The following is an 11,461-nucleotide window of genomic DNA, read 5'->3' on the forward strand; positions in this document are numbered from 1 at the left end:
GGAAATTGTTGGTCCTCAATTTGATTGTGCTCCCATTTACGACACCGACAAGGAGGATGAGGATGAGATTGGTCTTCCTTTCCCCTCAGGCACAATTGATGATGACATACCCATTGATACCCTTGGGAAGGAGAATCTTCATTTTCCTTTACATAAAGGGGGCCAGTTGGAAGTGATCAATTTTCCTTTTAGGAGAGATTTGATCTTTGATACTAAGGAAATTGATAAGGCTCCCACTTCTCCCGAGTATGATTCAATGTTCAAATCAATTGAGCCTTTAGATTATGACTTTGGGGAAGCGCAACTCGTTGAATGCAATATTTCTCTCTCCCTTTTTCCTATTGATCATCATCTTGAGTCTTTGTCAGGTGATTCCCTCACCCCTGGTCGTATGATCTCAAGTAACTGTGAGCCTTTTTCCCTTCTTGAGTATAGTGTCAAGGAAAATCCCTTCATTGATTATACCTTCCCTCCTTGGACGTGTTCTCGAGGTTTTGATCACTCCATGGTCTCCCCTCTCCAATGTAATCATCATGCGTAACATGCTTCTCTATCTCTTTAGCCTCCCTTTCCTACTAATCATAACCAGATGGAGGTCATAAGCCATGATGTAAATGATAAGGGCAATGATGGAAGTGATATGCCAAAGGTTGTCATCCATCAAAATTTTATGAGCTTTGGTTGTTGACATCTCTATATTTTGGTTGGAAGAGAAGATGTCATGGACTAGATTACATCCTTTTCTTGCCTCTTCTCACATAATCATCCATGTGTGGACATCATATTTTCCCACCTCCCACCCGCAACATCCTCCATGTGTTTGGATTTGCATTCGCTTTGGGATTTGCTGCATAAGTAATCATATAGGCAGGCATATTTATATTGACTTGATGATATGTTGGTTGCATTGGCTTTATGATTACACTTAATAATAGCTTCATCATATGCATGGTAGAGTAGGATGCATTATATGATGATTTTTTGCATTAGAACTAACCGCATATGATGTTTCTCATGATAGATTAGATTGCATATATTTATAACAACAACAAAAAATTGCATATCATATTGGTTTATGAGCTAACATTAAGCATGGGTGATCATTAGACACTGTGAAAAACATGTTGCCCCATGGCTTTGATCTTTGACATGTGCAGATAACAGGTCTACAGTGACCAAGAGATTGTTGGAGTTCTCATGACCTCCTGTTCGAGCAGCCTCACCCACTTCTTCGAGAGATCACGTCCCAGTTGGAGCCAGATGTTACCCACCACTTTGTGGGTGATATCCCCAGGAGAAATTTTTCTCCATGATGAGCCTCAACCGGCAGCTAGCAACCCCTTGATGCCTCCTACTAGCTCGTTGTGTCATTTCTCTGCCACTTGAGCCAACCATGTGGTCCCTCACCCACCTGTATTGATCGTATGTTTGAAGGTGGGCCTCTCGAATCTAAAGGTATGTCTTGTCATTTGGTAATTGAGTATTGGGTTTACTTATCATGGATACTTCTGGGTATGGATTGATGGGGGGATTTGGCGGAAAGAGTGGGCTTGTGCTCTTGTCCCCTTGATCTCTTTTGGTTGTTACTCTTGGATCTTAGTCCTGTGGGATCTCCTTTATTGACCATTTGGTTCTAGGGTGGTACTACTTGGGAAACCCCAACTTTGGGTGCGTGGTCCCACTCCTTTACCCACACATGTTACTCCCTTTCCACTCACTATACCCCATTCATCATTTCTCCCACCTGGGTCCACATAGGGCTAGCCTCCCTATCCCCTTGCCCCCACCTTGGGTCAAGCCTAGAATGATGCCCTGGAGGTTGAAGCAATAAAAAGAAAAAGAAAAAGCATAATCGACCACTTTTAACAGGAAATTGTACCACAAAATGCAAAAGATGGTCAGGACAAAATAATCAGCACGTGGGCAAAAACCAATGCATGAGCTCTACCCCAATCCATGGCCATCACCCTGGTTCCATAGGCCCTAGATGAGCCTCCTTTATCATTCAGGAACCCATGATTGTCCCAACACCTGGAGGGAAATGAACCGCCCTACCTTAAAGGGGGCAATAATGTTATATCTTACATATCATGCTCTTGTCCTTTGAGCCCCGAGCAGTTAATTAAAAAAATTCATAAAAGGCAAAAGGCATATAAAGAAGGGTGGAAAATCAAGTCCGGGGCACCTCATGTACCACGATTGCCCCCTCCTACACATTACATACCCAGGTGTGGCCTTCCCCTTATCTAGCTACCCCTATGCCCCACTATGTGGCCCAGGATTGCCCCTCTCATTCCCTGTTCCATTCCACTTATTTGTCACTTGCCACCCCCATTAGAGGGATGTAACTGGGACATACTATCCCTTTAAGGGTTAAAATCACCCAATAAGGTACTTCGCTAACCCCCTTTGGAGCTTGGAGACACTAGCACATGCAAAAGCCCACTATGGAAGGGCATGCCATTATGAAGTGCCCACGTTGTTATCCATGATTTGTAAGCTCTTTTACCCGATTATTTTAATGATTGGTTGTACTAGAAGCCTAGGGGGCGCATTGGATCTTATGCAGGATTATAGGTGGTTTCCATTTGGGTTTGGTCTCTCTATATGGGATCCTAACCCCCAGAGGTCTACATTGGCACATGTAGGTTGTGCATAGACAGCCATTGACCTCCACAGCAGCAGACAGCACTCCACGGGTCTTCATGGATGCTCAAAGATTACTAGCAATCCACTTTTGGGATGATGGTGATATGCTTGGTACATTATGCCCAACATGCCCCCACAGGAGCCCCACACTCTTGGCAGGTGTCCCGTGACTTGTACGATGTCATGGAAACATTCATTCCACCACTTGGACCCTTACAGAGGATCTACAGGCATCTTCAATTCATATCCATGGGGTCATTTATGTGCGCCCTCAGACCCACTGGGAGCACCACAGGTCTACTACTTGGCGAACAAGGGGCCACGCCTTTATCCATCATATTCCGAGGAATTTATTCCTCAATATGGCACTTCTGGATATTATTATACCTTTGGAGGGCCCTACGACATGTACATATTATTATTTGGCCTCTTGTGAGGCTTATTTTTACACTTGTGAGCTAGTTTGGTGGGCTTGTCCCCAATAGGGGTTTTATTTGCACATTATTTTATCATTAGGGGCTAATTCGAACTCCTTAGGAGGCTATATATTGATGTTAGATACATTCATTTGGATGATCACTCAACTTGGGATCTCTCTAATCATAGAGAACTTTGCATTTTTTCCCTAGAGGATATTTTTTGGAGATGGATGAATTTTGACGTATGGATTTGGGTTATTTTTCTTGTCTTGGAGCTTTGTCTTGCAAACGAAATGTTGGTTGGATATATTCTATAACGTTGTAAGTAAATTTTGACGTTGTAATTCTTGTTGCTGCGTACTACTAAAATTAGGGCTAGTTGTTGAATAATTAAAATGTGGAATTAAGCATGTTTTAGCTAATTTAATGTATGGACCAATGTTATATGAATGAAATGTCCTAGAGATTATTTGTCTCGATAAGCTTGCATCATTTTCTTTGAAGTATAAATGCTTGAAGGTCACTTTTCTTTTCTTTCTCTCAACATTGGTGAAGCTGACTTTTTGGGCCTCCTTGGTCAAGAAACCAAGTTTTTACTCATCATCATCCTTGACTCCATATCCCCAACTGAATTAGGCATTGATCCCTCAAAAAGGGTGATCATTTTAACCCTCTTTTTACACTTTTCACCTTTTTCCTAGGTCTAGCCCCATTAGGTCACCTAGGGCATCAATTTCCTGGGAATTGACCCAAGGCAAAATTTGGATCTCCTCCAGGCTACTGCGCTGGTGGGTCCCCTCCCTCTCCTCCAAATTTGAGGCAATTCTAACAGTGGAATCTCCGGGAATCCCAAGCCCTAGATCTAGGATAGAATTTTGCCTATGCATCCCCAAGGCTAGACCTCAACAGGATCAATTCAACATTTTGAAGTAAATATTATTGTTTGGTCCTTTCCTTTCACCTTGTCCAGGATAGGAACATCATTGGTTGCTACATTCCATCCCTGAACCTGGACTGGGTCCACTTGGCCTCGTGTAGTCCCACTTCTCAATAAATATTATTTGTCAAGGACCATTTGGGAATCCAAGTTTGCCAAGGATTATAGGGATTGAGAACCTCGTTTATAAGCATATTCCTTCTACCTCAACCCTCTAATCCTTGCCCCTTACCCTGGAGGACTAAATCCCTTTCTTAAAGAGCAAGCAAGTTCCATTCTTCACTCCATCCTTGGGAAAGGGTTTCCAAGGTCACTTTCCACCTATCTATTGGCATATGCTTTACAAGTGATCCCTACACTACCCGGACTCCTCCCATCGATGAAATTATGTAAAGAGCAAGGAGACTTAGTTGTGGTGATAGTGGGCTAAGCCTCCACCGTTGCCCTTAACCTAGCAGTTTCCCTCTTAGGAATCCCTTTTAGGTCCCCTGCTGGTTTGAGTGGTAACAATACTATCTCCATTCTTCGGGTTAACTGTCATTAATACATTAGGAGTTGGCACTCTCTTATCCACCATCCTTGAGTCGAGCCAAAAAACACTACCTTGGAGGTTGATGCAGCTAAAAGAATGAAAAACCATAAAATAGCCAATGAAAGAAAAAGAAAAGTCAAAATGCAAAAGATGGTCGGGACATAAGATAACATGTGGACAAAATCCTAGCATGAGCTCTTCCCTCCTCATTAGCCACCACCCAGCTCCTAAGCACTTGATGCTCCATCTCATCAAAAGGAACCCTTGCATGTCCCAACACTAATAAGCGAGAAGTTGTCTCATCTTAAGGGGTAAAACAAATACTATATTATAAAGCGTAAGCTTTGATCCTTGAGCTATGCACCAAAATAAAAACATTATCAAAAAGAAGTAAAAGGCGCACCAAAGGGGTGGAAAAAGCAGGTCAAGAAGGGTAAATCATGCCTCCGCAATTGCTCCCTCCATTACATCTATACACTTAAGATGTGGACTCTCATTAACCGGTGACCATGGCAGTTGGCCATGAAGTCCTTCCCCTCCATTGACACTTATGGATTGAAGGGTTGCCCTTGCAAATGCCACCTTCCCTTAGGGGCTAGAAGCATCTAATAGGGTTGACCACATAGCCATTCCTACAAAGGTAGGAAACACTTTTATGGGAATTGGTCTAGTTAGATATTTGAACATGATCCCAAATTGAAGAATTAATATGCCCTTCACACTTAAGTATGGTCCACTTAGATGCATTTACGATCTTAGTCTCTAATGAATGGTTACTTTCACTTGAGTTTGAGATGGTTTTTCCAGGTGGTCCAAAGTAGTTGAGGCCTTGAGGGCACCCTACTCCACATGATGCTCAGGCCACATTACACTTTAAGAGAGCATGATGATTTGGCAAATGCAGTGTTGCCCCTTTATAGCACATCATAGGGCACTTTGATGACCTAAGTAGTTGATGGATATCCCAAAGCATCCCCCAAGTGCCAAAACACTGAGCTTCTCTTGCTTGACATGGAGGATTCGTGATGATGTACCAGTGGACCCAACATTCCTTTGGGCTGACCTTGACACTATTTGATGGGCATGCCTTGATCCGGAGCCCAAATGCGGATGGTCATCCCCATGGATGATTGAGGAGGGCTTGTTACACTTGGTAGGGCCCCAATGTTGGAGAAAGAGAGCACCACGTTGTCTACTTGGCACCCATGAAGATGACGTATGGCACCCATAACTAGATTTTGGACACATGGAGATGCTTGGAGTCTCGATTTGAGGGTTCTTCCTCAAATGGAGGAAGATCATGATGCTTGGAGACCTTTCCAACCTTTTCATTACATTGATGAAGCATTTGGCGCCCTAGAAGGGCATGATGTCATCCTTTTTTAATGTTTATGGCTCACATGTGTGGGTTTCTTTTGGCATATTTTGTTTTTGAGATAGTGGTTTGGATTGTAACCCAATTTTACTTTATGTCTACTCAAAAATCAAACTTGTGTAGGGGCTTTTAGTCATTAATTAGAGGTGATAGACCTCATATAAGTAGAGAATCACCTTTACTATTTGTTCAACATCACTTTTGTGGAGTTCAACCTCTTTAGAAGAGATTCTACTTGCTCTTTGTACTTTGCTACTTGTGGAGATGTGATCTTATGTGGATTTTGGCTATTGGAGACTAGTTTTTGTTGTGGAGATGTCATTTTGGAATTGAAAGAAGGCATGTTCTTGGATATATTGTGAGTATTTTTGTTGAATATCTTTCATGGTTATGCATGTAATGAAATATTTCTAGGGTTTCTATTTTCCTTGTCTAAATGCATATGTTTACATGAAATTCTTGGCAGTTATTGCATGCTTAATCTTGTATCCTTGAATTCCTTATAAAACGTCATAAAGAGTCTTTTTCTAGTGAATTTCTCCCCTCATAAAATGATAGCTAGGGTTAGGAAGTGAAAAGCTAAGGTGTCCCCCTTGCTCCCTTCAAAGATTTGATATTTCCATGGTTAAAGTTCCTCAGACTCCATCACCCAAGTAGGGACAAGGCAATTGCAACCATCTTAATGATCAAAAACTCTAAAACTTTATCTTTTACTCTCTTTCTCTATTTTTGGCCCTTCAAGGCAAGCGATAGGGCTAGGGTTTAGGACGAATTCAACTAGGGCTTGAGGTATTGGAACATTGGAGCTGATTTGGCACTCTCCTACCTTGCTTGACCTAACAAACTCAAAATCTAGCATAGTTCATGGTAAAAGTGCCTCATTAGGGTTGATGTCATCAACCCTGGGTAACTTAAGGCCTCATAAAACCCTAATCCTACACAAGGTTTCAACTTAGGGCTATTTGAAGGTCTGCCACTCCATTGGTTCGTCATATCTCTTAAAGAAAACCTTTTCCCTATGCTTGTATGCCTAGATGTATCATTGTTGAGTTACATCTTGAACCCCTAGGCTACAAACCTATTTTCTAGGCTTATTCATAGGTACAATGTTCCTTATTATAAAGAATTGTGCACTGATCCAAGTGAAAAGTTCTTTGATCAAGTCTCCTAAATATCACCTTGATCCTATCAACCTAGAATACCTTTAGGTGATCTATATTGGGAAGCCTCCCAAGTGATGAAATTCCACTAAAGAGCAGGAAGTAGAGTGCTAAGGTGATAGCAGCACCACCTCATTGTTGTGTCTAGTCTAGTTCGTGCCTAATGAGGCCTCTCACAAGGCCTCCTAGATTTTGAGGCAACATTACCCACACAAAAGGAAATGCCATATGAAGGATCCCAAAGGAGTAAGAAAAGGTCATATGAAGTAGCCCAAAGGAATAAGGAAAGGTCACAGAAAGGAATCCAAAGAAGTCGTGTGTGGATGTTGATAATAGTAATATTAGGTGGAACAAAAGGTCATGTGAAGGCAATCACCTGAGGACCAATAATTAGAATCCTACAAACACAATCACCAACGGGTCATTAATTAGATAGAAATATCAATGTGGAATGCAACATCCTTCCATTTTTCCTAGCAAAACAGTTCCTATTTGTTGGGAAACATCAACACATAAATTAGTCTATGTGAATCATAAGTCCAAAGGTGTCATGCGATAAATTACCTCAACAAAAGAAAAGGTCATGTAAAGGAATCCAAAGGAGTTAGGAAAGATCATATAAAGTAGTCCAAAAGAATAAGGATAGGTCATCACAAGGATTCCAAAGGAATCATGTGTGGAATTGTATGATAGTCATATTAAAGTGGGACGAAAATTCATGTGAAGTAATCATTGCCTATATAGGTTCATGTGTAGGCAGTCACCTGCAAATCAATAATTAGATAGACAGATTAAGGTGAAATGGACCGTCGTTGACTCGTTCCACTTTTCCAGGCAAGAGATTTCATTTTCTTTGAAAAATAAAAACATAAATTGGTTTGTGTGGATCATAAATCCAAAGGATTTGTGTGAAAAAGTTACCTGAGCTAAAGAATAGGCCATATGCAGTCCAAAGGAGTAACAAAAAATCATGAGTCATGTAAAGGTCTTGAGGATCATTAATTAGATAGGATCATGCTAAGGTAGTCACTTGAAGATCCTTAATTAGATAAGATATATTGTGGTGAAAAGGTCCTGTAAAGGTCTTGAGGATCCTTAATTAGATAGGATAATTTTAAGGTAGTCACTTGAAGATCGTCAATAAGATAGATAGATTGAGGTGAAAAGGAAGGTCATACGAAAATAGTTCCCTTAGTATTATTGATTAGATATATTGGAATGCCATATGGGTGAGGAAGGATACTATTGCATTTACTTTGGTACTCGCACCCTGAACCCAGTTTCCAAGTTGGCAAAGGTTTTCGTGCATGCACTAATTTTTTTTATTTTTTTTTAACAAAAAAGCACAAACAATTACATTATCATAAAGATAATGTACACTTCAATAACCATGTTTGGGTCACGGAGCCGGAAAGACTTAAATTAATGGTCTGATATTCAATATTTGACCCCTTGAACTGAATCAGAATACTTAGTGGGAACTATGAACAGTCAGACCCATATTCTGACCTAATGGCTGCACACTTTCTATAGATATGCTAATAGATGCTGCATCTCCTCACTGGGATCTTGAAAATCAACAAGTGTAACTTTTTCCCATTTCATGTCAAATTTCTTTCCCCACAGCATAACGGTGCTGGATTGATAAAGGTTCCAGTGAAACTAACTGTCAAACTCCATCACAATCGATCGTACCTTTCCAGATCAGAGTTTTCCGAGTCATGCAGGCACTACATCCCTTTTGAGTGACTCTGTCAGAATAATCTAGTTCGGTTTGTATGACCGTAGGTTTATGGTAATCCCTTGCCTCAGAGGGTCGGACTGAAACCTCTGTCAATGCACAAGACTTAGATGCAGTACTTCGAAAACTATAGTGGTCTAACAATTGTTGCCAATGTGAAATTTTTATTTTGTCGGAAGAGAGGGATCCGGGACCGTAGTACAAGTGCTTTGCGAAAGGAATTCATCAATTGAAGATACGTTTTCCTGTGTAACTTTCTGAGCTTGTATGCGTGAATGTATTTGTCGTGTCCTAAATTTCTCATGACTTATATTCTAGACAATATCTACAACACAATATCCTAGTACAACTTATAAGGATAACTATGTGAATTCAGATTCAATTAAAAACATAATTATGATACACAATACCTTATCATGGCCTTTGTGCGCACCAGGCACCTCCATGGCCTCCACATCAAAGGAATCCACTCTCTTGGTCTTCCGAACAAGCCTGCGCCTGATTTTGTGTCCAGTCTGATCATCGTCAACAAACCACCTTGGGGATTCCCCTTCCATTTCACTGCCATCAACCCACCTGGACTCTGATGACAGCAAAGATATTGAGCCCTCACTGATCCCATCCCTGTCTTGCTCATCCATCCCAGACATTGATATGATAATGGGGTTGACAATGACAAGAACGGTATGCACAAGAGCAATCAATAAAAACTTAGGAGAATCCCCACAACTGTTTATAAAATAAGCACAAGTTTATCATCCGGAGAAGCAATTTCTGCATTCAAAGACCACAATCCAGCAAAAGCAAGAGCTCAAACTCATAATTTTATCATCCACAGAAACAGCTCCTGCATTCAAATCCCACAATCCAGCAAAAGAAAGAGCTCAATCTCTTCGACCCACATCGTAACATCGCAGCCCACATCCAGATTTCCATTGAAATCCTGAAAATCCTCAAACCCAAATGAATTTTTCCAGTGATTTCTATCAATACGTTACCATTCTTCGATCAGAGCGGTTTTCCCATTCCTCCATCAGAAAAATTCTCCGAGATCACGTTAATACCGATAAAATTATACAGAGTGATAACCAGTACTTATGAAGCAAACTCCACACACTCGAATCTCGCATGTGCTCCTAACAGATTGCTACGTATATGGTTATGAGAATCCATGTCCTTCCCTACCTCCATGACACCTGGAGTCGGGCAGGGGGCACGTCGGGTAGCTGCCCGTCCTTAATCAGTCAAATTATTGCGATCGTACACGTGGTAAAATCCAATTGGTAGGTTGTTTGGTAGCGGCCCACCCTACACAGTTCCCGGCTTTTGTCAGAACGGTAGAACCATGACACGCGCATTATTGTTTGAAAATCATGCGTTTATGAATTATAAAATAATTAGTCTCAATTCTCACAAGTGAAAACGTAAGTTTGAGTATTATTTTAGCAGTTAAAAAGAAATTTGTCATTTTGTAATGTGTTTATTTTATTTTATTCGTGAGACTTACTGGAATTTTAAAGAATTTTGGTTTTGTTTTTAGTAACATTTTTAGTTTTGTTTTTTAATGACATTTTTAAGTAGGAAGGGAAGTTTTTAAAGTTTTTTTTTTGGGGAACAATTAAAAATATTTTATAATTATGAATTAATAATAATCTAGATTTCATATTAATATAAATGTAAAATGGTGAACCTGTAATTATATAGTGGTATAAATTTATTTTAAATTTGAAGCAATCACAGTTTTTAAAATTCAAATTTTTGTTAAGTGTAAAATTTTAGAAAAGATTTACATTTCCATATTAATATAAATGTAAAATGGTGAACCTGTAATTATATAGTGGTATAAATTTATTTTAAATTTGAAGCAATCACAGTTTTTAAAATTCAAATTTTTGTTAAGTGTAAAATTTTAGAAAAGATTTACATTTCCATAAATTTGGTTTTTTTAGACTTTTTATAAATTAAAATTCAGAGAAATCTATATTAATTTTAAGCAATACACTAATAAAATATTTTAATATGAAAAAAAAAATCATTTGTTTTATGTGTTATACATATAATTAATTTTGAATTATTTTATTTATTATCCATATTCTCTACATTAAAATATTAATACATGCCCCCTACACACATATGTAAACATTAATACACTATGTTTATCTATATATATAACCATATATATTGAATTATTTGTATTATTAATATTTTTTAAATGCTATAGATGAACTCCATATTAAATATTAAATGAATTACAATTTTTCCTTTTATCATGAATTAGAAAGCACTTATTAATGGAATAAAAATTATTTTTTTCTTTCTCTATATAATTGATGTTAAAATCTTTAAGAGACATGCACATTGAAATATTTGATTTATAACCTATATAAAACTTTTTTTGTTATTAATATTTTTAAATTTTATATATCAACTTCATATTAAGAATGAAATAAATTACACATTTCCCTTGCAATGGAAAATAAAATTATTAAAAATAATAAATAAATTATTTTTTTTTTCTCTATATAAAATTGATATAAAATTGTGTTATACGCATGTGTATTTTGGAATAGGACTATTTTAATTTCATTATTAATAATTATTCGGTGGATGGTAGGGATTTAATAAGTGTTTTCTAATTCGTAAGTCCT

General features: G+C 38.8%; 1 protein-coding gene across 2 annotated transcripts in view; it reads right to left on the bottom strand.

Annotated features, from left to right (window-relative positions):
* The window catches only part of LOC149243496 (putative potassium transporter 12), a 168,388-nt gene extending 158,419 nt beyond the window's left edge, over positions 1–9,969 (bottom strand). The window contains exon 1 of one of the 2 annotated variants that reach the window (XM_089374539.1): positions 9,224–9,969. In XM_089374539.1, the coding sequence (XP_089230665.1) occupies positions 9,224–9,463 (240 nt within the window). In that variant the 5' untranslated portion in view covers positions 9,464–9,969. The remainder of the gene's footprint in view (positions 1–9,223) is intronic. The other variant, XM_089374538.1, reaches the window with a different exon arrangement.
* Between the last annotated feature and the right edge of the window lie 1,492 nt (positions 9,970–11,461).

Source organism: Pinus tabuliformis, chromosome 8, assembly GCF_031772625.1.
Source record: "Pinus tabuliformis cultivar Carrire ecotype Pingquan chromosome 8, CPIR1, whole genome shotgun sequence".
NCBI classification, from domain to species: domain Eukaryota; kingdom Viridiplantae; phylum Streptophyta; class Pinopsida; order Pinales; family Pinaceae; genus Pinus; species Pinus tabuliformis.